Genomic DNA, 25,198 nt, shown 5'->3' with positions numbered 1-25,198 from the left:
TTTTCAGTGCTTCACTAAGAATACCATATTTCTAAAGCACTCATCCTAGTTTTACTGTTGAATTTTCTATAGATAAGACAGCCGTGGTATATTTCTTTAATGTTTATGCCGTCTAGTTTTGTAGGCCAGCCCCCATTTGTTCTTAAGCAAATACTTTTGCCTGGCAATCTTGAAATAGCATGAAAAAACCCTCTTAGTTTACAGGGAAGGATTTGAGTGTTGGTATTTTTTCTCATTTATTACGTGATCACTGTACATTAACACCTGACAAATTTTTTTTTTTTAATGACTAGTGTTTATCCTGGTGGTGCTGTGTGTTGAGGAGAATGCCTCGGAGTTTTGCTGGGGTAGGCGAGTCCCCCACAGCTGAGGGATGTGCCCGGGCACAGAGAAACTCTGGGTGGAGCAGGATTTGGTTTGGGTTGCTTAAGTTCGGTGCTGCCGCCACACCACAGCTTTTCCTCCAAGTGTAACTTCAGGAGTTGAAAAAGAGTTAACATACAAGGAAGGAATGTTTGCCTAGTACATAATGATGAAAAAATGCATTTAATTAATATTAAAGTGATTATTCCACTGTAGCGTGGACCTGGTTGCACAGCAGGTAGTTATGTATTGGTTCTTGTAGCCATAAGCATTTTCAGAACACTCATTAATAACCACTTCTTTTGACAGGGATAGTGTATCTTGTCACTTGCTAAGACACTAAGATGTACTTCTTTGCCTCTACCACTCTGGTTCCACTTTTAGTTTTCTATTTATTTTTTTAGATGTTTTGTTTTCCTTTTTTGATTGCTGCTAAAACTTCAGGTCTCTTATGCTACAATTTTATCTGTAAATGACTGATGTTCTTACTAAATAAGCATATCAAAGCAGAGACTCATTTTGTTAGAAGGGACATTTCTGCTTTCCCAGCACACCTTGGCAAGTTCAAAGACAGAAGTTTCATAAAAAAGTTAAAAATAATGATGACTCCGTCCTTGGTGATTTCCACCCCCCCCATACTGTATCATTTTTTTGAGTTCTCAGATCAATTATAAACAAGCTTTGACCTTGGCTACTGTGGTTTGCAGAATGTCCTATCATCAAAGTTGTTAAGGATGTAACTTTGATCTCCAGTTAATACTTGCAGACATCCTACAGATAACCATCTCTGATTGTAAACAACACTTCACTTAGAAAGCTTTCTCCTGTGTTTATAAAGCTCATTTTTTAGAGAGGTGCATGGTATTTGCAAAAAGTGAGTGGTGTTTAAAAGAATTTATTTGGTGAACTGTTGTTTACAGGAAATGGCTAATGGTGAAAATTTAGCTAATGCTGCAGCTAAGACGGCATAAAAACTCATGAAAGAAGTATGAATTCGGAAATTTGATAATGGAAGGATAAAAATAAAAACAGAGGCCGACACTTTGTATATAATAACACTTTATGTAGGAAAAGTTTTATTCCACTTGTACAAATCACCTGAATAGTTGTTACAGAATGGCTGCCTTCTCCATTGCTTAGTTTGGGTGTCATATTTGGAGTTGAAAAGAATGCATTGAGCAAATTTTTTTGCTTATTTTTTTAAATTGGCTGGGAATTATAATGCTGCAATTATAAGTAATATGTATTGAAAATAATTCTATATTAGAAAAAATGTATTGCATCAGACACTGGTAGTTATGCTGATTTAATAGTGAATATAATACTTACATGAAAGTTATGGAGCTTTTACAGGCTCAACTGTTTTTTCTATCCTCCTTCGAAGAGTACATGATAGCAAATGACTTAAATACCAGTTGGTTTGAAACTTGCTGGTGAACTGCAGTGTAACTCATGGTCTTAGTAATTTACTTGGTGATGATTCTACCTTTTGCTCAGTAATTAAACTTTCTTGTATGTAAGTGTGTCAGACTACCTAACCAAAGATCCAATACTCTATATGAGTGGGTCTTGACCTCACTCTTGCTCAAACCAATGTTTGAGCTAGAAATATTTCTAGTTCAGTCTAATACATTAAAGTACCTGTTCATCAAATAAAAGTAGCTTTTCTTCCTGACTGGGACAACTGTATTTTCAAAACATTTTTGGACTTGCCCTTCCTAACCCCTCCTTCTCATTCTGCTAAACAAATATAGGATCTTATCCCACGTGTTATTTAAAAAATAAATTTTAGGGGCTTTTGAAATAAAGTTGTAGATTCAGATATTGGACAGTAAAGCTGAAATGTCTGTGGATGTATTGTGGATTTGACACAAAGCAAGGAGATGGACTGAGAAGCATGTGGTAGCCATGGGACTACTTGCTGTGGTATTTTCAGAGCTCCCATTGCTTAATTGATCCATGTGGATGTTGTACAGGTAGTGACAAGGACAGGAGACTGTCCTCAGCACATCAAACCTTCAGGCTCTCCTTTTTGTAAAACAAGGGCATATACTCATAAAGGTTGTGCATTGACTCTGGAATAGTTTCTTAGACAAATGGAAGGAGAACTTTCTGGAGTCTTTGCCTACTTTAGAGAGAATCTTCTTAGAAATTGGTATTCTATGAGCTGCTAATGTGAGACGAGTATAATTAAGCTGAAGTCTTTGTACAAAAAGAGCATTTTAGGGTACAAGTAGAGCGTTTTTCATTGTCTAAGTACAAGATCCAGCTAATCCATACAAGAGCAAAAGTGTGGGTAAAAACACCCTCATAAACTGTTAAGGATACACTCAGAATCAAGGAAGATCTTTTGCTTTGAAAGCACAGTTTAAAACTTTCTAAGCAGTCTTTAATTTCCTTTTCATGGCAAAAATTAATCATATTCTTAACACTTTAAAAAATGTTAAAATTGTGGAGATGGAATGTGTGTAGGGGGTTCTTCTGTGATACACCATCTATTTTTTTATAATTGCCTAGGAACATGGTCAAGTTTGTAGAGCAGACCAGGCATTACTACATGTGCCATATGCTGGTTTCTCTTGTGCAAGCCTACGCAACTGTGCTCCACCTACAGTGCTAACTTGAGTTCTTTCTGGCCTCAGACTAGTCTATCCTCTGCAAGATCTGAACTTCAGTCCCTTTTAAATTAATTAGTGTTTGTATTGCACTTTGGAAATATAAAGGTTAACACAAATGCTAAATGCTGGTGATCTGTTTTACAGCTTGTGTTGATTGGAAGGATGTAACAAGCACTTGCCAACTGTTTTCTGTCTCTTTCAATTTACTGCAGAAATCCTGTAGTCTTGTCATCCATTTGCCTGCTACTTGTGATAATCGTCATACAACTTCATGGATCTAAGTGTTCCTGAACAATTTATGTCTGTATTTAATGACGATGTTGTTTCTTTTCTCTTTCTTAAGAATGTCAAGCTGTCAGCTGAAGTAGAACCATTTATTCCTCAGAAGAAGGGTCCAGAAACACTAATGATCCCAATGGCACTTCCTAATGACAGTGGAGGAATTAATGGCATGGAACCAACTCCTATCCCCAGCTACCTGATCACTTGCTATCCATTTGTACAGGAAAACCAATCCAATAGGTAATATGTGGTTGTGATCTTCATGGAAGATGATCTATTTTTAAATGAGCTTAAACTTCTGATACACTTGAGAGGAGTCAGTGACTGTTGGCTCTATATTCATTTTGTTCACCGTATTTAATCTTCTAGCATCTGCTGGCTTACCTTGTGCGAGCTTAGATATCTACTTACGTTATATGTGTTTTCTGAAACAATGAAATCATAATGGGTCCAAAGTACTTGTCAAAGGAAGTACCTAGATGTTATTTCCAAGGTTAATATTTGAAATTTACTAAGTTTATACAAATGCCAACATCAACAAAGATATTTATTTTGCACTTGAATGTAATCTGAGCTTGTGAATTGTTTAATTGGCATTTCTAAGAAGTCCTAATAAATTTAAGTTCAGTTATTAAAAGCTAGGAGCTCATGAAACCGATGAGTTGCGGTTATTTGGTGGTTTGTTTGAGTTTTTTAAGGGGGTGGTAGAGGTCTGAATTTCCTTGAGAGGGAAAGACTTACTGAGGAGTTGTCTTTCCTTTTGATTTTAACAGACAGTTTCCATTATACAACAATGACATCAGATGGCAGCAACCCAACCCAAATCCTGCAGGACCATACCTTGCTTATCCTATAATATCTGCGCAACCACCTGTTTCTGCAGAATACACTTATTATCAGCTGATGCCAGCACCATGTGCTCAGGTCATGGGTTTCTATCATCCTTTCCCTACCCCCTATTCTGCACCCTTTCAAGCAGCAAATGCTGTAAATACAGTAACTACAGAATGCACTGAGCGTCCCAACCCGGCGGGCCAGATTTTTCCATTATCCAGTCAGAGGAGCAGAAGCAGTAACAGGGGACCAGTTGTACAAAAAGTAAGTCTCTTTTAATAGGATAAGCAGAACTCTATAAAGAATGTATCTTTGCGCAGGAAGCATGCATCTCATTTGAGCAAGAACAGAGATGTCAGTAGTATCAATGGAAGGAGAGGTGGGCAGCAAAGGTGTTAATTGGAGAGTAGCAAAACTCTGTCTACAGACACATTCCGTGGTAAAATACTTGGTGAGTTTATAAAGCCTGCAAGTATAATGTGGGAGAGATTCCCTTCTGCTGCCTCTTGGCTGGTTTGGTCTGAGCTTAGAATTGCTTCATTAGAGAACAAAGGAAGTCTACCCATACTTTCTTTATTTTTTTTTTTTTAATACTTCCACATCATAACAAATTCATGCAGAAGATGCTTCAAAGAGGTTAATAAATCAAATATTTGCCTTTAATCTCTTGTCTTTAAACATGTGGCTTCTGTAGAGATCATTAGGACTTCTAATTGCTTGGTTTGATTACAGCTATGAAGTCAGATCATATGACTTATTTGTATGTGTGGCTAATCTTTTAAAACAGCAACAGCAATTACAGATGCACATAAAAAATAAACGTCCTCCAGTGAAAAATGTTGCCACTCAGAAGGAGACTAGTTCATCAGGTCCTGAGAACAGATCAAAGATTGTTTTGTTGGTTGATGCATCACAGCAAACAGGTAATTTCTTTCTTGTGTTCTGGGTGGACAACATGACTAGAACTGCATGTCAGTTGCCATCTTTCCTAAAAGGAGGTGGACTTTGCCACTGTCAAAAACAAACTCTTCTTGAAGGAGTTGATTGTTAAGTTGGATCTAGACATTTTTTTTTTAATTCAAAGTTGGTTTTAATTTAATTAAAAGGAAATTGTTGTCATATGCAAAGACTTTGGCTTTCTCCATTTGTCTTTATGATATGTAGGTTTTTCGTGTCTTTTAATAGTTTCTGCACACGTAATTATATTTTTGTGTCTTGCAGACTTTCCTTCAGATATAGCTAATAAGTCACTTTCTGAGAGCACCTCTACAATGCTTTGGAAATCAAAAGGCAGGCGCAGAAGAGCTTCTCACCCTGCTGCAGAGTCCTCTAGTGAACAGGGTGCAAGTGAAGCAGACATTGACAGTGACAGTGGCTATTGTAGTCCTAAGCATGGCAATAACCAGGCTGCAGCCATGGCTTCAAGAAATACAGATTCTTGTGCAGTGAATGTATGTAAACATAACTGAATAACTTCACTATATTTGTATCCTACAGGCTAATAAAAATACTAAAAAACTTGTTTTTTCTATTTCAGGTTGTAGAACCATCTGTAAATACAAGTAAGCATTGTCTTAGCTGGTGAGCTGTTTAAAATTTGGCTGGGTCGCTTTTGTGGGTTTGCTTTACATTTTGCTAGAAACCATGTCTCGATCTAATTCCAGCATGATACTCTAATTGATCAGATACTTCTGAAGATATGTCTTTACTGTGATTTCTACCACCTCCACCAAGATTCCCATTACTTATTGAATGAACAAGTGTATAAGTAGCTATCACTAATGACTTAGCAGCAGCTGTCTTTCTTTAAAGAATTAAAAAACCCAGAGGCTCGAATGGAAGCATTCAGGCAAAGCTGTGTTTCTGTGTTGTTTTATTTTCAAGCTTCCTTACCCTGTTGGACTGCAGTTGATACCTGGGTAGTAATAGAGCCAAACACTTCTCATTCTCTTTTTGAGAAGTACTGAGACTTTTTTAAAAGCTTTAAAGAAGTACTGTAACATGAACAAATCTTTTGATTAGTCTGGTAGTAGTGGGTAACACTAGTGGCTATTATTTATGACTGGACCAAAATTGTTATGGATGTGAAGCTGAGATTTTCTTTGTCTCGCTGTTTCCTGATGGTTGGTTGTTGGCAATTTGAATGTCTGTCATCTGACTCTTCCATAGAGGTAATTCTGCTAACTTCCAGAAATAGCAACAGAAATAAATGTCGTCAGAGGAGAATTAAACTTGCTCAGAGAACTTTATTTGTGTCAAAATTGTGTTCCTGGCTCTGGTGTCATGTGTATCATTATGAAGCATTCTGTCATACTAGTTCATTTTTTTTGTAGATGGCACTTCTCTTTCAGCTGGTGTAAGTTGGACTAATGCAACTTCCCAGGCAACTCAAAAAAAACCTTGGGTTGAAAAAACTCAGACACTTTCTAGAGGTGGAAGACAAGCTGAGCAAAGAAATAGTTCACAGGTATGTTGTTAATGGTTCTCTATGTGAATATTCTGTTTCTTGTAATATATGAAAATAAGGAATTTGAAGTGGATTATAAAGTTAACATACAAAGAATAGCTACAGAAAGCAGTGAATGAAAATTGTAGAAGATGAACATAAAAGTCCAGTTGTGTGTTTCTTGAGCTAGCACTGTATGTTAGATATATATATAATTTTATGTACGTGGCAGTCTTCTGCTGATAGCCTGTTCTTTATATGTATCTACTTAGGAAGAACATTACATATATAAACTGATTTGTGAAATAAAGGCAAATGTGGGTGTGGAAAAGTTTGTTCAGTTTTTGACCCATTCACACTTTAGAAGTTTGAAATTTTTTTTTTCCTAAAGATTCTGATGTGATGGTGAACTAGAATCCCCTGTTCTCCTGTTGTCTTTGGAACTTTCTTTTTCAAATTTATGTTGGAGTACCATATTATTTAGCATTTTTATTATTAAGAAATGAGACTGAAAAATCTAGCTTTGCTTAAACATAGGTTTTGCTTGAATTCAGTTATTGCAGTCAAGAATAGCTGAGCTTTAAGTGTGACCTTTATCATAAATGTGCCTGTATGTGCAGTTATATATGAGCTAGCTTGCCCTAGTTAGGTTTTTGGTTGGAATTGTTAATTTGTCTTGAATCTTCCCATTTGATATCTGTGGGTTTATTATATAAAGAAGCTTGTTGATGCTCATATCTGACAGTGTAGCACTTCTGAATCTCTTTATAATCTGTAGTAAAATCAGAGGCTTTTAGAAGCAACTATTTGTGGTTTATGGCATTGGGAGAGTAGGAAGAACCAGATTTCCTTTCACCCAGTCATAGATTAGACTCTAAATCTGGCAGGTTTTTTGGATATTTAAAAACAAAGCTGGCACGAAGAGTTTTAAATGAAGTTTCCTCAGCCAAATTCACTGTACCTCAAGGCAGAATTGTTGTAGAAACTATTTTCCTTTGAAACTAAATTTATACAGGTCTATAGGAAATTTTCTTGAGAAATACATTAGTATGAGAGATTCAGAATTTCAGATTCAAGTCATGCTTTGCTTTCAGCCAGCCAGTCTTGCACATGAGTTTACACCAACTTTTCATGTAATAAACAGAAGAATGTTTGTACCACTATACTGAGGCCTCCGGTCTTTGGAGAACTCTGTGCCTGTGCATTGTCATAAAATACATATTGAAAAGGCAATAATTGCATGGAGAATATTTATGTAGTGAGAGAGAGTTCTTTTGATTGATCATGGTTACAGAGAGTTCCTTGGGATTCATGTCTGAGTTATGCAGTCACCTAGAACTCTTATTGTTTTCTTTCTGTTTGCCAAAATGAACCTGTTTTTTAAAATTACAAATTTATAGATGAATGTATAGAGATACTGTATTTAGCTTGGGGTGAATAATTGGATACTGTCTGTAGAAATGTGTTTGTGCAGGTAAAACCCACCAAAGCACAGCTGCTTAAATCTAATTATGTAAAAACTGTACCTTCTTTGTTGCTACTTAGCAAACATGAGAGTGCCTTACATGCGCACGCACATATCTCGAAATTGCAAAATGCCAATCACGTTCATTGTTTTCAGTCCGGTTTCAGATGCAGAGACCACAGCACTTCTTCAGAAAGAAGGCAGAATTTGCAGAAACGGCATGAAAAACCTCTGAATACAAGCCAGTCAAGTAGAACAGAGCAGAGTCCTGAACCTCTGTATTTCGAGGTAGTATTGGATGAAAACTGTTTCTGCATTATAGTGGCAGAATGTAGTGTGTAGAATAAGTGATGTTCTCAACAGGGAGAAGTTGCCAAATATCTGACTCCAAGAGGTGTACAATATAGTGCACTAATTTAATTATTATATGATGCTTTCATTGTGTACATACAGAGACTCGTATTTGGGTGTTGCGGAAAATGTAAAAATTCAGAACTATCTGACAAATTAGATAAGCAACTTTCAGGTAACTTTATCTGCTCACTTGTGAGTAAAAATTACCATTTTTTCTGGTTTTTAACCCCTAATTGTAACTGGATTTCTTTAGTATAAAACGTTAATAAATTATTATTTTTTGAAATGCATTATTCGGATACAGAAATGCTTTTTTAATTTTTCATCATTTTCCATTTGTGTCACTTGGAAGCCCTTCTAGCTTATGTGGGACTTCAGGGTTCAGTTCATGCTTCTAGCTTTAGCCATTGCAGCTGATGCTTTTCCTGTGACTTTCCCAATTTGTGTATTGTTTAGGATGAAGATGAATTTCCAGAGCTAAACAGTGACAATGGCAGCAGCAAAAGTAGTAACATCCAGCAAAAGATTTCACCCAAAGTAGTAAGCAATTATTTTATTTTGCAAAGTATTTTTAAGTTGGTTTGAGACTACTTAATTAGTGTATTTTTTTAATGAATGAATAAATCAATAGTTATAATGCAATAACTGTGGTGTTCTTAGGGTGTTTGTGTTGCCAGTATTGGATGCTAAAGGAATACCGATTAAAATAAGTGATGGAGAGAACCCATCTTAAAAAGAAGGCTGCTGGATTTTTTTGTCTGCTAATGAGATTTCTAATGAGTGAAACTGTAAGATACATGTGATAGATACTCAGAATCATAGAATATCCCAAGTTGGAAGGGACCTAGAGGGATCACAGAATCACAGAATGTTAGGGATTGGAAGGGACCTCAAAAGATCATCCAGTCCAATCCCCCTGCCAGAGCAGGAACACGTAGATGAGGTTACACAGGAAGGCATCCAAGTGGGTTTTGAATATCTCCAGAGGAGGAGACTCCACAGCCTCCCTGGGCAGCCTGTTCCAGTGTTCCGTCACCCTCACTGAGAAGAAGTTTCTTCTCAAATTTAAGTGGAACCTCTTGTGCTTCAGCTTGAACCCATTACCCTTTGTCTTACTGATGGTTGTCACCGAGAAGAGCCTGGCTCCATCCTCGTGACACCCACCCTTTATATATATAAAATATATATATATTATATATAAATATATAAACATTAATGAGGTCACCCCTCATTCTCCTCTTGTCCAAGCTCAAGAGCCCCAGCTCCCTCAGCCTTTTCTCATATGGGAGATGCTCCACTCCCTTCATGTCTTCGTGGCCCTGCGCTGGACTCTCTCCAGCAGTTCCCCATCCTTCTGGAACTGAGAGGCCCAGAACTGGACACAATATTCCAGATGAGGTCTCACCAGGGCAGAGTAGAGGGGAAGGAGAACCTCTCTCGACCTACTAACCACCCCCCTTCTAATACACCCCAGGATGCCATTGGCCTTCTTGGCCACAAGGGCACAGTGCTGGCTCATGGTCATCCTGCTGTCCACCAGGACCCCCAGGTCCCTTTCCCCTACACTGCTCTCTAATAGGTCATTCCCCAACCTATACTGGAACCTGGTATTGTTCCTGCCCAGAAACTCCTAACTGAAATGAAAAGAAACTAAACATTATCTGCCTTAAGGCTTTAGAAACAGTTGTTGGAAAGTTGCTCTTTTACTACCTGGTCTACATAAATATTTTGTTGCAGAACTGTATATACAGACTACTTAACCTATTTGGCCACTTTCCAGGAGAGTGAAGTCCTGTATGAAAACTTCACAGCAGGGTGGGGGGAGAATATTCCCTTATTTAGTAATCAGACTGAAAAACCTCCTGAAGGCATGATTGCAGATAAATAACATGGTTTTCCCATCCAAAAGTGAAATACACATACATTTCTAGTTTTATGAACTTACCGTGTCATCTAGCTGTAGTTAATAATTGGGATGTCATAATGCTGACCAAAGCAATGGTTGACTTGGTTTCTGAAGTGCCACATTTCCTATGGTCTTGAGAGAAAGGTCTTTAATAGTGGGTGTTTTTTTGCTTTTTGTTTAAAATCCTAGCTGGATGACTTACCAGAGAATTCTCCAATCAATATAGTCCAAACTCCAATTCCCATTACAACCTCTGTACCAAAGCGTGCAAAAAGTCAGAAGAAGAAGGCCTTGGCAGCAGCACTTGCAACAGCTCAAGAGTATTCAGAGATAAGCATGGAACAGAAAAAACTCCAAGTGTGTAGTGCTATCCCCCTGCCCTGTAATTGGTGAAGAGGAATATCAGTTAGCTGTTGCTCCTCTTTATAACAGCAAGAATATCTTTGTAAAGATTGTTTTGCAGGCACTGTTTCTTTGTATTTATCAGCATGTGATGTTCATGTTATAGGAGGCTTTATCAAAAGCGGCTGGAAAGAAGAGCAAGACACCTGTTCAGTTAGATTTGGGTGACATGTTAGCAGCTCTTGAAAAGCAGCAGCAAGCAATGAAAGCTCGTCAGATCACCAACACCAGGCCTCTGTCATACACAGGTATTTCTAAGCTGCTTGACAATTGCTAAATGCATTTTATGACAATAAAAATATGATTGATCTGAACACATGCTTTTTTATGTCAAGTTTTGGTTTTGAATATAAATATAATAGAAACCTGGGAAGACTTTCTTAATGTGTTTCCCAAAAAATTCACCAGTGCTATCTTCTGCTGTGTTGCAGTATACAATGGTGAAAGTCCACATAGAACTGAGGACAAACTTCTCTTAAAACACCTGCTATGCAAAACTTAGGATTCATGTCTTGAGATTAATTCAGTGCTGAAATGAGTATGTGAAAAGAACTGTATTGGGTCAAACTGAACATCTGCTACAGATATTGCAGAATTCTCTTTGAAAGCAGCTTAAATGATATTCCTGTGACTGTGATACAGAGAGATACCTCTCCAGGATATTCTTCCCCAACTCTGCTGATTGTAGTTCAGAGCCTCCTGACCCAAGGCTTTCTCAAACCAAGTTTGTTTCTTAAACTGTCACTTCTGTCACATGGTTTTACTGTCCATAAGGTCCTATGGTAGTGAATTCTAACCTTATTACATGCTCTGTGGAGAAGCTTTTCCTTCTACTCTGTTTTTTTGTGGGGGGTGGGGGGAAGGAGAGTTCAGGGGTTTTTGTACCCCACTCCTGATTTTGTTAGCTTTCATAGCCTATGTATTACAAGAAGACTGAGCAATCATTCCCTACTTTCCTTCTCTATGAGGTCTGTCATCTCTTTTCTAGTCTGAAGAGTCCTGGTCTATTTAGTTATTCCATAGTGGAAGCATTTATTTTCCAGTAGTCCACATCGCTCTCTCTGTATCTTCCTGTAGTTCTACTTTGTCTTTTTGAAAATAAGGGAGATCAGACACACATGGAATGTAAAGTTCTGGTTCCATAATGAATGTATGCAATGGCTTGATTACACTTTTTTGTTCTCTGTTTCTTTATTAACACTTAACATTAAATTAGCTTTTTTTAGTGCTTGCTGCTGAAGACAGAGTTGACATTTTTGTAGTTATCTATTATAACTTGCGAATCTCATTCCTGAGCAGCAGTACGTAGCCTAGAGTCCATCATTATGCACATAGTTACCATTTTCCATCTTTTGTGTGGCTTCATTTACCTGCTTGGAGTTTCAGCTGTGTTCAAACATTAATTCAAGTTGGCAAGGTTATATCAAACAAAGCTCAGCAGAGAACAGTTGGCATTTCCATTGGAGACCGCATTTGTTTTATGCTCTTCCTTGCAGAAGATACGCTTAACTACATGGAGCACTCTCTCATCTGTTTTGTCTTTGGCAACTAAAAATGAACGTTTGGATAAATATTTGCAACTTATCTTACTATTATTATCTTACTAATAAAGCTACATGTAGTCATTTGAGAGAGATCCCATACTGGTATTTTTTTAATTCCTTTTCTGGGATCCATAGCTTCCTAAAACATGAGGTGAAGTTGAAGAAAGCTTAAAAACATCTGGAAGCGACAGTATGATTCAGATGATGTAATTTTCCTGTCATTATGAACTGCTTTTTTTTCTGGGGAAGGAAAATGTACTTTGGGAATTCATCAGTGGAAATTCTGAAAGCAGTGTTGAAATAAAGCTGACATGTCTTTTGGTGAAACTAATATCTATTTTGTATTTAGTTGGCAGTGCTGCTCCCTTTCATACCAAAGAATCTGCCAACAGAAAGTCCTTTACAAAGGGACAGCCATCTATGGGTTGCCTTAATCCTTTGGATTCAACTGCCCCAAAAGTGAAAAGAGGAAAAGAAAGAGAGATTGCGAAACTGAAACGCCCTACAGCACTTAAAAAGGTAAACGTGTGGAGGATCTTGATCCACACTCGAAAGATAAAAACTGGTATTTTCTTACTTGAGGACTAATGACTCTGAACATAGAGTGAGAGAGTCACGAGCTGCTCCCTCTAGTTTCTGTTACACTGATGGTCCTACCCTTTGGACCTAGGCATGTAACATAACTTTATACCCCCATAATTAGTTGAAGGTGATTCAAATCTATCTCAATATGGATTGCAAGGTTTTTTTTTTTAAACTCTAAGCACTAGGACATGTGGGAAGAATTACGTAGTTTTTCCAAGTTGTGGAATCCTAGTTTGTAGTGCAACATAGTACACTAACCTTAGATTTTCTTACGTTTTTTTAGAGATCGGTATAGAACTTGAAGTAAAAACATGGTTTTTAACTGAATAAATTTAGTGATACTTGTTTGTATACATTTGTATTTGTGCACACATAAAGTAGGTATATACACAGAGAACACAATATGGAAATCAGAAGGTAAAATACAAAAAACCTAGCTCTAAAAAAGAAAGCGTGAAAGACTTTTTTTAAAAAAGTGTGAAAGTCATCTCTACTCATGTACCACATTTCTTGTCAAGATCACTTTATGGTACAGGCAGTTAGAATCTGGTAAAGTTGTGTTTGTTCAAAGGTTGGTCTTGGCTAAGTTCCTTTTGTGGTTTTTTGGGGGTTATGTTTTGTTTTAAACTCCCTGGCAATCTCTTTTTCTGATTTATCCATTCTCTATTTAAATTAAGAGAAATTTGCAGCTACCTGTTCAGAAAAGTTTTCTAAACTCTGTTTTCAAGGCTTATTTATCGTTGTAGTACCAATATATCCATGGCTACTTATCTTTGCACTTTCTTTTCTATAAAAGAAAGGGTTCTGTCTGTTGTGGTGCTTCACAAAGATAACTAGTATTCCTGCATAAGGTGTTTTTTACAAGAGTGGGGATGAGAAATTATTGATGAAGAATTATTACTAATACGTGTTATGTATCAGAAAAAAGCTGTGAAAGTACTCGAACTGCTGAAAGTGCTATTTGTGTAGAATTATGAGAGTATTGAGTATACTGTCTGTAAAATATTGGAATTAAATACTGTTTGTGATCAAAGAGGAGACAAACTATTTTTGGATTTTCTGTCCTGGCTTGAGTAGGAAGGTTCAGAACAACTTGGTTAACTTTGTTTTGTTTTGTTCAGTCAAACAGACATTTTTCTTTACAGGTCTCTCTCTAATTCTCAGATGTTGATAGCTGTTGGTTTTGTTCCTAGATTATTTTGAAAGAGAGAGAAGAGAAGAAAGGCCGTTTATCAGCTGACCACAGCCTTTTGGGATCTGATGAACAGAAAGAGGTTCCTATAAACTTTACTGCTGATCAGTCACAGGAGCTGGCCTCTCAAGAAGGTTGGTCTCTCTCTGTCTCTCTAATCTCCCTTCCCTCCCCACTAATTGTACTAATCTGCTTAGATTAATATTTTGTCTTTTTTTATGCAACACAATTTACTGGTGTTATCTTTTAGCCTTTTAAACATTACAAAACACTAGAAATTAGAGCCTTCTTTTTCTAAAATGTCTTGTCTGTCCCTCAGTAGTGGGAGGCTCAGTGCAGTATGTGTTCTAAGTACCTCATCTCCGTACAGCCTTTTAATTCATTACTCTTGGGTGGATGTTCCCAATGCATGTCAGAGTTGATAGTGTTTTTGACAAGCAGACAAGACATGACCAGTTGCTGGCTTTTCTTCTCAATGACCTGACTGAAGATAAGTGTGAAAATCTTAAATATGCTAGGAATAAGTTGAGCAAATATTATAAACATAAATTTGTAAAGAATTATTGGAAGAAGCTTTGGATATTTTTTAATGAATATTCAAATACTGCTTATTTACATATATCCACACCAAGTGTTGGATATGTGCTAGTTTTGTTTTTCCCCCCTCTCAACTCCCTCCCCAGAAGAAGAGTGCTTAGTGTTTCCAGAAGGTAATTTGGAAAAAGTGAGGGAGAAATACATAAGAAGTGTGATGCTGTTTATGTGAAAACATCTTTTCATTTTATAATGTTTCAAAATTGCCTTTCAGAAACTGGACTAAGTATGCCTAGTGATACTTCACTTTCTCCAGCAAGTCAGAATTCTCCGTACTGCATGACCCCAGTATCACAAGGTTCACCTGCTAGTTCTGGAATAGGCAGTCCGATGGCTTCTTCTGCAATAACCAAAATTCACAGCAAGAGATTCAGAGAGTAAGAGTTTTGCATTATCAATATAAATTCAAGGCTTGCACTTAAGTCACCCTCATCTTTTAAGTGTGGATAGGTTTAGTAGACTCAGGAGGAGCTTAATGAACGTAAGGCTACCCTTTCATCAGCAGAAGTTTATGCGAGTTTTTTTCCCTGTAGATAGATTGCTGCGTGTGTGTGTGTATATACATGTATAAGTGTATATATATTGTGCATGTACACATACACACTATGAATTTTCTTTTGTTGCTGCAACAAATAAGCTAGATGGATGTACTCTCTAAAACATTATTTTTAAAGGAGGGCTACATACACTTTGGATGGAAAAGGAGGAGTACTTAGACGTGCTGAAAATAATAGTAGCTCGATACACTACTGCTTTTTTATTATTATAGAGTACCAAATTAAGGAAAATAACAGTTGCTTGTGGTACTTTTTGGAGTATTTATTTGTAATTTTTAATATTCTTTTTCACTGACTTCTTGAGGTAAGGGGTGTTACTGGCAATGTAAATGTTTTCAGGATGTATTTTTAACTTTATACAGTCTGATTTCTAAATCCTTTTAATCGCTAACAGTTTAACTGTTCTGAGGAAGTAAAATTATTTTTATTTGGTAAAAGAAAAGGTTTGGTGAAATAGTATTGCGTATGTGCTGTGCTAATACTTGATGTTTTTTGAATTGACAGATACTGTAACCAAGTTCTAAGTAAAGAGATAGATGAGTGTGTCACTCTCTTATTGCAAGAGCTTGTCAGCTTTCAAGAACGGATTTATCAAAAGGATCCCATGAGAGCTAAAGCAAGGAGAAGACTTGTCATGGGGTTGCGTGAGGTTACTAAGCATATGAAGCTAAACAAGATCAAGTGTGTAATCATATCTCCCAACTGCGAAAAAATCCAGTCAAAAGGTATAAATGGTAAAACAAGTGGTGCACTTAACTGTTTACAGTTTTCTTGTGCTGATTAGCAAGGGTAAAAGCAGTTTTTTAGTTACTGTGCATGATATAACACTTACAGAAGCAGCCGTGCAATTGTTGCTCCACATTCATTCTCTTCTGTTCCACTCTGGAAGAAACTTGTCCATGTGCATGAATAGCTTAAAGAAACGTACATGTTTTAATACATAGTTTTATTCCATTCAGTCTTTGATACACCTAGAGTCCTGAACTCTGGGTGCTCTTAAGGAGGATTTCTTAGGAGGAGTATGAATTGGCTACTTAGCCAACCAAGACATTTTGCGCCAACCGAAAATGTAACAGAAGCTTCCTGAGATATGAGAAGGGCAAAGCTCTGCTCAAGAAAAGAGCTGTGGAAAGCTCTGGTTTCATGTGTGTGCAGTGCTAATAGAGAATACAGAATATTGCCTTGATCTGTTCTCACTATACTTGAAATGTGTAGCTTGTCATCCTGTTGAACATAATAGCTGGTGATTGTATTGAAGTTTTACTGACTAATTACAGTTTAAATGAGAGAGTTGTGTCTTGCTGTACTATGACTTTAACTGACTAGATATCTATTTAAAATTGCTTTCTTCAAGGTGGACTAGATGAGGCTCTATATAATGTAATAGCCATGGCACGGGAGCAAGAAATTCCTTTTGTCTTTGCTCTTGGACGTAAAGCTCTTGGCCGTTGTGTGAACAAGCTGGTTCCTGTTAGTGTAGTGGGTATCTTCAGCTACTCAGGTGCTGAGGTGAGTAATTCCATTCACATAATGGCTGGAGTAAACAGCCTTGTATTAATAGTTAAGAACTGATTGTAGTTAATCCTCGTAGTTAAGAATTGATTTGGCATGGAGAGCACACCTAACTAATATGCGTTTGATAATGGCCCTGACCTGTTCTATTTCTTTGAAATTCAATACAGAACTGAGAGACTCTGAGTCACACTTAAGTCACAACATCTCTAGCTTTCAAGTAGACTTAAATGCCATCTGAAATTCTCTGGAAGGCTTAAGATTGTAAGGAAAACAGCGTTTTAAGTACATCTCCTCAAAGTTGCGTAAACAGAGAACACCTAATTTTGGTTGAAGTAAAGGTATTTGGTGTTAATAAGCTTAAGGCTTACTAGGTAGTATACCTTTAACTAAAAGTGAGCTTACTAGTAAGAACTACTGATTATAAAAACTGCCTTCATACTTAGGACCTGTTTAATAAGCTGGTATCACTGACTGAAGAGGCCAGAAAAGCCTACAGAGATATGGTTGCTGCAATGGAACAGGAACAGGCAGAAGAAGCCTTGAAGAATGTCAAGAAGGCACCGCATCATATGGGTCATTCTCGTAACCCCTCTGCAGCAAGTGCTATCTCATTCTGTAGTGTTATTTCTGAACCGATATCTGAAGTGAATGAGAAAGAATATGGTAAGTGCGTTATAACTTTTGTAACTAGAAGCTAGAATTTTCTTAATGCTGCTTATTGCAAAATGCAGCTAAAAAAATACAGTTTATGGTATCTTACAATTTTCAGGTGTAAGAGAAAATTGGTTAGTCTTCAGTTAGTTTTGTGGGTAGTATTTTTTCCTCTGAACTATATAGAAAATAATAATTGTAGTTTCTAACCCTCAGAAGTGTTACAGTTACCTAACTCGCATCAGTGGAGGCAGCTTCTCCAGTTTTATTGAACTGGTATAGAACTGGTACCAAACACAGAATTGATTATATGATTGAGGAAGAAATAATGACAGAGGGGAGGAATTAAATTATTGAGGTCTCTGCAGATAGGACACGTACCTTAAACTTTGAAACTTGAGATAGCAATGAATAATTATAGTGTGAGCAGAAGGCAAATCATTTATCTGGTTGCTTAAGCCCAAGTGACAGAGGGGATAAAAGGGAGAGTGCTTGTTAGAACCAAAAGACTTGTCCTTTTTAGTCTTAGGTTGAAATAAAAAGGATACTCTTGTTTTTAATTAATTCTTTTGTGGTGTCTCAAACTTATTTAACTTGTTAAATGTTTTTCAAAAAATCCTTAAACAGATGACGTAATACTGTGGCAATTTTCTGCTTTTAATTTGTATTTGAGAGTAACCTCTCTTACTATGCTCACTGTTGCATTTGGTGCTTCCACAATTTACACAGGAAACTAAGCGCACAAACTTTCAATTTTTTGTTGTCTATCCCTTTCCCTTCTTCCCTCTTTTTCTAATTGAAATTTTTCTAGCAAGCATAGAATAGTATTAAAATTATTAGCTCCTATTGCTATGTAAACAATTCTGGGATGTTCATGAGAAATATTTGTATATAGAAAGAATTAATGTTTCCAACTTAAACTTCTTTTGGAACTTGTAGAAACAAACTGGAGAAATATGGTGGAAACATCCGATGGGTTAGAAACCTCTGAAAATGAGAGAGAATCCTCATGTAAGACTACAGCAGCAGAAAAAGCTGGTAATGGTCAAATTGAAAAAGCCACTTGTAATAAACAACCACCTCTGGCTATAACTGGCACTACCTCAGCAACAAATCATGGAAAATCCACCCCAGGTGACAAAGATGAGGTGAAACCAGATGACAATCTGGAATGGGCCTCACAGCAGAGTACAGAAACAGGATCACTGGATGGCAGCTGCCGAGATCTTTTGAATTCCTCCATGACCAGTACCACCAGTACTCTTGTACCAGGAATGCTAGAAGAGGAGGAAGAGGAGGAGGAAGATGATGATGAGGATTATGTCCATGAACCCATTTCGGTAGAGGTTCAGCTTAACAGCAGAATTGAATCTTGGGTTTCAGAGACCCAGAGAACTATGGAGACTCTTCAGCTTGGGAAGACCCTTAGTGGTGCTGAAGACAACGCAGAACAAAGTGAAGAGGAAGAAATAGAGACTTCTGAGCCAGCTGATCCAGTCACTGATGGTGAGGAATGGACAAATGATAAGCACGCGAGTAACACTCAACATAAACCCACCATCTGCAGTCCTTTGAATAAGGAACACACAGATTCCATCTATATGCCGTAAAAAAAATAAGCAGGAACTCAGGAACTTTTTAGAAACTATGTTAAAACTAACTGTTGTAAAGGTTGCAGCCATTATTTTGTATGCTTCATCTCAGCGTTTTGCACTGTTAAACATTTAATATGTGTATTTAGTTCACAACAATATTTTTGTAGCTGTCTGTTACTTGTTTGATTTAAAAACTAGCTTAGCTTTTAATCAGTATCTATTTCCCAGAATAGAAACTGTGTGGAAAATTTGTCAGTAAGTATTAACTTGATCTTTTGTAAAAGGAAACATCTTATAACTGATCAGTTTTAAGCAAAATTATTTTAAGATGTGACTGTTTAGCTCATTTTCAGACAGATAACCTACATGAAGACTGACAAATTACCAACAATTTACACTGGTGTTATATGCCAGGCATGTCAGTATGTTTGGCTGTGATTTTTCTAGTTCTTTCTAGAAAAAAAAGTAAAATTTTGGTTCTCTTCAAAGAAAAGCTAGAAAACCCTATTTGCAGTCTTAGTGAAAAGTGAATAGTAGAGAGATCTATGCTTGATTCTTATGCTAACATGGGTGCAGCGTTTGAGTTGGTCTCTGCGAATGCTTCATTAAACAGCTGCTGATAGTTGGGATGGTTACAATAAGGTAGAGCAGCTTTGATTCCAGAAAAACTTTAAACCAGAGGGTTATAATTAATGGGGGGGCGTATGGTTTACAAGGTGGAAATAGTGCATTTAAAAAAAAAAAGGAGGCGGGGGGAAGAAAACAAAAATTCCCCATGTTCTCCACAGCTGCTGTCTGCCAAACCACACTAAGTGAATCACTAACCATAATCCCTATCCAGGGCTTCTAGTAAAGTGATGAATTCCTCTTCTTCCTGTCATTTACCTCAGGAATGCTGTTTTGCATATTGTATCTACATAACATTGCAAAAAGCAAGAATAATCCTTTAACAGCAAGTGTGAATGATATGATGGTTCAATGTGTCTACGCATTCATCTGCATGCTTTGATCTTGGCCACCCTCGTGTTGAGTTCAGGATGTATCTTAACAATTCTTACTCAAAATGTGATCTCTTTGTGTCTGTTCTTACAGTTGTAGCAGCTTTAGGAGTTGAGCTCTAGAGTAGAAAAGAAAGTAGTGATTCCAGGAAAGGGGGAAGTGCCCTGGAGTATGGGGAGGTATTTCAGTGGTTCAGAGGTAAAAGAAACAAAAAGATGTCCTCCCCGAAACATACACGTTGCTAGCGAATTGTGCCATGTTTTATTCTGGATATTGAAGTGAAATCCATTAACTGATGAAGAATTCATTTCAGATTGAAGATGGAGTGTGTCTAAACCTTGCACATAAGGAGTCTCTTTTCCATCTTTGTCTTATATTGGCAAGGGATGTACTGAAACTGCCAGCAGCAGGAGCTTCACTGCAAGAGCAGCCAAAGAGTAACTCACATGAATAACACTATTATAGCAAACCTGTGTTTCTTTTAATTCCACTTCATTTTTCTTCATCACTTGTATCAAAATGCATAAAAATCCTCTGAGTAGGCTGCAAACCACAAGGAACAGATAGTTAAGTTAGGGATTCAGGCCACACTTACTAATATGGGACCAATGCTTATAGTACTAGTGATGCTGGCATTTTAAGTTGCACTGGGAAAATAAGACTCCAGGTTTAGAAATCATCTACCCCTGAGTTTTTTTGGATGATAATGAGAATAATAGAAACTGTGTGTATTATGTAAATAATGCTTTGATAGGTATAGGCGTAGCAAATGCGGTGTAGATAAGCAGTATAGAGAGCTGCTAGGACAACTGGCTGTTCTGTCACGTTCTTAGTTCCTTAATGTAATCTTCCTAGATGTTAGAACAGGCATTTTATAGGAAAACAAAGACTAAGGAATGATGCCTCCTGAATGTTAAACCTTTTGCTGTACCTATGGCAGATTTCTACAGTCTGTATGTTTTGAAAGAGTTTTTGCTTTAGGAAATGATAGGTGTTTGAACTGCTGACAAGCAAAAATTGCTCTTGGATGTGTAAGCACGTCTTGATGCCAGCCGAGATCAGTGTATACACTGAGGGCAAAACTTTACCAGAACATCAAAAAACAAAGGTGTTCATAATTTTTCCTTTTGCTTTTTCAGTGCCAGTGATTCAAATAACTTTTGATCTTGAAGTATTAACATCAAAGGCGCATCTTTTTATACATCTTTTCTGAACTTGGACTGTCATTTTAAAATTTTCTGACATTTATATCAAAGAAGTCTTGTAATATTCAGCCCACTATTTCACTGCAATTTTGCTACAGGTTTAATAGAGTTCTTGAAGGTGATTATAGCACTTCTAATATCTCAATTTGCCAGCAAATAAGGAACTAGTCTCTTTTTAAAATGTGGCAGATCACCCTTAGAGGAGCAAACTGAAACTGAGTAAAGGAAACTGGTTTTAGTGCTTCCTTTTTGATAAGCTGGGAATGAGCAATAACTGTGATAATGAGATGGATCACTCCCAAAGGAGCTTCTAAAATTAGGGAAGTTCCTTGCCACTTAGAGCACTTGAGGGAGAGTATCTCACTGTGGTAATTTTGATTCTGTTATCGCCAGAATTTAAAAGGAAAGCATACAAATGTTTTACAATACCATGATTTTTTTTTTTAAAGTAGCTGAATTTCTATTTCGGTATAAAAGTATGCAGTTTGTTATACAGGTTGTTACTGTCCCCAAGAAAAGATGTTTCTGTAGTTATAGGTGTATAGATATTTTTGTTGTGAAAATGATTATTCTGAAAACAAATCTACTTTTCTTAAGACATACTTTATAGAAATTATTTCACCACTTAATTTATCTGGTAAAATCAGAAATAATGTATCTGTGGTAGGGGTAGTAGGGATCTTTAAAACTGGTAGAGGTGCCTAAGTATACAACCTATTTATATAAATAAATAAGTATCTCTGTCAGAATAACAATAAAACGTGGATTACAAATATGTAAGAGGAAAAAAATTCTGAACTTCTGTCGTTAGTTGGACCAAGTAAAAATGTCTGAGTAAGGTTTAGGACCTGCTCCTGCTAACACAGGCTGAAGAGCGTTAGTTGCAGTGGTTTGAATTGGTGGCCTGTTTATCTGCGTAAGTTGTGTGCGGGTAGTTGTAGGATTGGAGCTAAACAGTGACAGAGGGTATTGACCTGTGTTTTAAAAACTCATTGTAGAAAATGTTCAGTAATGCACTTGTTGGTGTTCTTCTGGTAAAGATAAGAGGTGTCTTTATGCTCATTTGGGTGGGTGGGAGCTTACACAATGTGATTCTATCCAGTTCTTTAACACAAGCTTAAATTTTAATAATGTTACTTTAAATACATATGTAAAAAAATTATTATTGTTTGGAAAGCTGCTGTTTGCTGAAACTGTCATTAAGTATTTCCTGTGAAGTTGTGCCAACTAATGAAACTATTGAGTTGATTTCAATGTTAGCCATTTAACAAATCATCATATCTAATTTTTAATGAAACAAAAACCAGCAGAAGGCAGCCATGGAAACAAGTAACGCAGGTTTCCTACCCACCCTGCCACACATTAGGAAGCGTGAGAGTGTCTAACCCGAAACTTCCACGCCACTGAATGGTAACACTGAATGCAGAAACACAGTTGGCACAGCCCACCTTCTAAATGTTCATAGATAGTTCTTATATTTTACTTTTAAATGGGTTCTAATAAGGAAAGCTGTTTAATGTCTTAAATTTTATAGTAATATTTAGGTTAAAGCAGTAGAAAAATCATTATGAAATACAATATGAAGGGTTTTGTTCCATTTCTTTTTTGCTGTATGAAGGATAATTGTTCTGTCTACCGTACTTTTTGGAGTAATAACAGCTTTTTTGCACTATGTAAATACTAGTGGGGGATTCTTCCATAACTAATAAAAATGATTGTAGAAATTTATGGCTTTATTACAGCGAGGTGTTTGTTCACAACCACTCTATCCTGAGTGTGTTTGCAAATGCTGCCCTGGCACTCGAGGAGATGGAGAAGGTCTGTGTCACGCTGGGCTTGGCGCAGAGTGGAGAAGCCACATGGTGGCTCCTCCTGCTGGCTGGTGGTTCCCTGCGCCGCAGCTCTGATGAACAGAAAAATATTATAGAGCAAAACCATTCTTCAGAGACCATGGGACTGAACTAGGTCCAGAATGTTGAGCTGGAAATAACATTTTCAAGAGCAAATGAGTAAAAATAACCCCAGGCACTTCTAAAAATTAGGATTTCTTGCATGCTGCTAATGTATGATAATTTATGTTCACCTGCCTTTATTGTTACACTAGTGCATGAAGTCACCTTTGGAAAATACCACAAACTTCTCAGCCTGTTGTCCCCTGTTTTCCAGTGACTCACTGGTAACTGCTCACGCTTCCGCAGCTGTAGTAACAGTGTCATTAACTGGTTTTGCAACTCCCATGTGTGAGAATATTTGTAGCAATTCAAAAAGGATACAGCTTTATCCTGTAATTTTGAGTTTTCTATTTATGTGCCTTAACTTCATGCTTCAATTCTGCTATTGCAGTTGTCTTCTCTTGAAAGTGCTTCTGTTGTAAACCTTACATCGTAGGTGCTATCACTTGCTGTCAGAATTACTCCTCATATTTGGGGTTTGCCTGCCTCTTCTCAACCTGATACAGATTTTGGAAAGTACAAAAAAGTAGGTGGCACCATGTGACTTGTGCTGTGGAAGTGACAAGAAAATTAATAACCCCAAAGCCTTACAAACTTAATTTTCTCTCAATTTCGTCACCATTTAAAAAAAAAAAAATAACCAACCATCTTGTCATTCTCTTGAGGAAAGTTCCTTGCCGCTATTGAGAATTTTTTAAATAACACCATAGGCAGCACTTGGTGTTTTACATTGCTGTGCACACAGAAGCATGAGGAAAAAATGGCAGCTGCCATTCCTGCCCTGGATTTCCAACAGGCAGCACTGGCACAGCCCGCGCTCCGAGGGCAGCCTGAGCGCTCAGGTACCGCGGTTGTGCTGACAGGGCTGGAGTTTATCAGCCTGTCTGTCCATAACGCGCGGAAAGACCCCAGTCAGTCAAATTGCACTGTTTATGCAACAAAGATCACTCTTTGGATTTGCTTTCAGAGTTTTAGGATCACTGCATATACAAGTCAGGGTTTCTTTTTTTTAAAAAGGTTTTTTTTTTTTAAGTTCAATACTGCTTAAAAAAAAAAAAAAAAACAACCAACAAACAACCAAACCCTGAAGGAGATGATACAACTGAAACCTGTTTACCTTTTGGGGTCTTCTATGAGTTAGCAAACAGTACAACATGCAGGGAAACCTAAGCTGGAACATACATTTTGGCAACAGCTATAGGCCCCCAGTACGCTCGTAGCTGCCAAATTACAGTTTTGCACCAGCGCTTGGTGAGCTGGCGCAGGGCGGATGCGTGTGGGCGCCCATCTGGACGCTATCTACACCACCCAGCTATCTCTCACAGTGGTGTTTTCTAAGGATAGTACTTTAATGAGTAAAGAGGAATTTAGTAATCATGTAACACTGATAACAGACTTGCTCCTATAGGAAGGGAAGGGGGCATGGAGCAAACTGCATTTCCCACCGGTGTGTGACAGCTCTGGTTTTGCTTGGGTTCTCTGGGGACTGTGGGTGCACTGTGCACACAGGCAGCAGTTTTGTATGTATTTATGGGGAAAGCTAATGCATGTCCATGCTAAATTTAAAACAACTTTGTGATTCTATAAGGTGGTGTGCCTATATAGTCAATTCTTCATTTATTGCAGGGTTATAAAGCAACAATAAATATCATCACGCTAAACTTGTGGTAGTTTTGCACATTAAAAAAAAAATGCAGTAAAGTCCTCTGGTTGGGTGGCATCTTTCAGGAAAAAAACTAAGTTACTTCGATAATTAAACTTTTTACAACACATTTTAAGCAAGGGAAGGGCACATTTTCAGATGGGTTCTGCCCCTGAGAGTATTGTTGCAAACTCTTGGGTATTTTCCAGCTTAAATTGAGAAAGTAAGTACCCCTTTTGCCATCAGCTGTCTTGAGGAGTAAGTGAGCACTGGAGAAGAGGTGAGGATATTTGGAAAAAAAAGCTGTGGGTAGCAAAAAACGGAAGAAGATTGTAGAGGAAGAGAGCAAATTAACAAAAATAATCAGAAATATCCTGATGTCACAGTTTCCTTTCAGATTTACTACTGCTGAGTTAAAGGCAACCAGCCAAGGCTGGAAACGGGAGGTGCTGAGGGAGGGCACGTCCTTCAGTGTTTCCTTGGATCTCCTCTGCACA

At 37.5% G+C, this 25,198-nt stretch overlaps 1 protein-coding gene across 2 annotated transcripts in view; it reads left to right on the top strand.

Annotated features, from left to right (window-relative positions):
* SECISBP2L (SECIS binding protein 2 like) overlaps positions 1–24,125 on the top strand; it is a 31,357-nt gene extending 7,232 nt beyond the window's left edge. Inside the window, exons 2-18 of one of the 2 annotated variants that reach the window (XM_065641622.1) lie at positions 3,325–3,503; positions 4,037–4,361; positions 4,885–5,020; positions 5,319–5,548; positions 5,635–5,659; positions 6,449–6,564; positions 8,165–8,296; positions 8,819–8,902; positions 10,458–10,625; positions 10,777–10,918; positions 12,564–12,733; positions 13,993–14,125; positions 14,800–14,962; positions 15,647–15,867; positions 16,497–16,651; positions 17,101–17,320; positions 18,248–24,125. In XM_065641622.1, the coding sequence (XP_065497694.1) occupies positions 3,325–3,503; positions 4,037–4,361; positions 4,885–5,020; positions 5,319–5,548; positions 5,635–5,659; positions 6,449–6,564; positions 8,165–8,296; positions 8,819–8,902; positions 10,458–10,625; positions 10,777–10,918; positions 12,564–12,733; positions 13,993–14,125; positions 14,800–14,962; positions 15,647–15,867; positions 16,497–16,651; positions 17,101–17,320; positions 18,248–18,918 (3,270 nt within the window). In that variant the 3' untranslated portion in view covers positions 18,919–24,125. Of the gene's footprint in view, positions 1–3,324; positions 3,504–4,036; positions 4,362–4,884; positions 5,021–5,318; positions 5,549–5,634; positions 5,660–6,430; positions 6,565–8,164; positions 8,297–8,818; positions 8,903–10,457; positions 10,626–10,776; positions 10,919–12,563; positions 12,734–13,992; positions 14,126–14,799; positions 14,963–15,646; positions 15,868–16,496; positions 16,652–17,100; positions 17,321–18,247 lie in introns of both variants that reach the window. The other variant, XM_065641620.1, reaches the window with a different exon arrangement.
* The last annotated feature ends 1,073 nt before the right edge of the window (positions 24,126–25,198 follow it).

This window comes from Caloenas nicobarica, chromosome 10, assembly GCF_036013445.1.
Source record: "Caloenas nicobarica isolate bCalNic1 chromosome 10, bCalNic1.hap1, whole genome shotgun sequence".
Lineage (NCBI taxonomy): Eukaryota > Metazoa > Chordata > Aves > Columbiformes > Columbidae > Caloenas > Caloenas nicobarica.
Note: the sequence above shows the minus strand (reverse complement) of the source record. Positions and strands in the feature narration are given on the sequence as shown.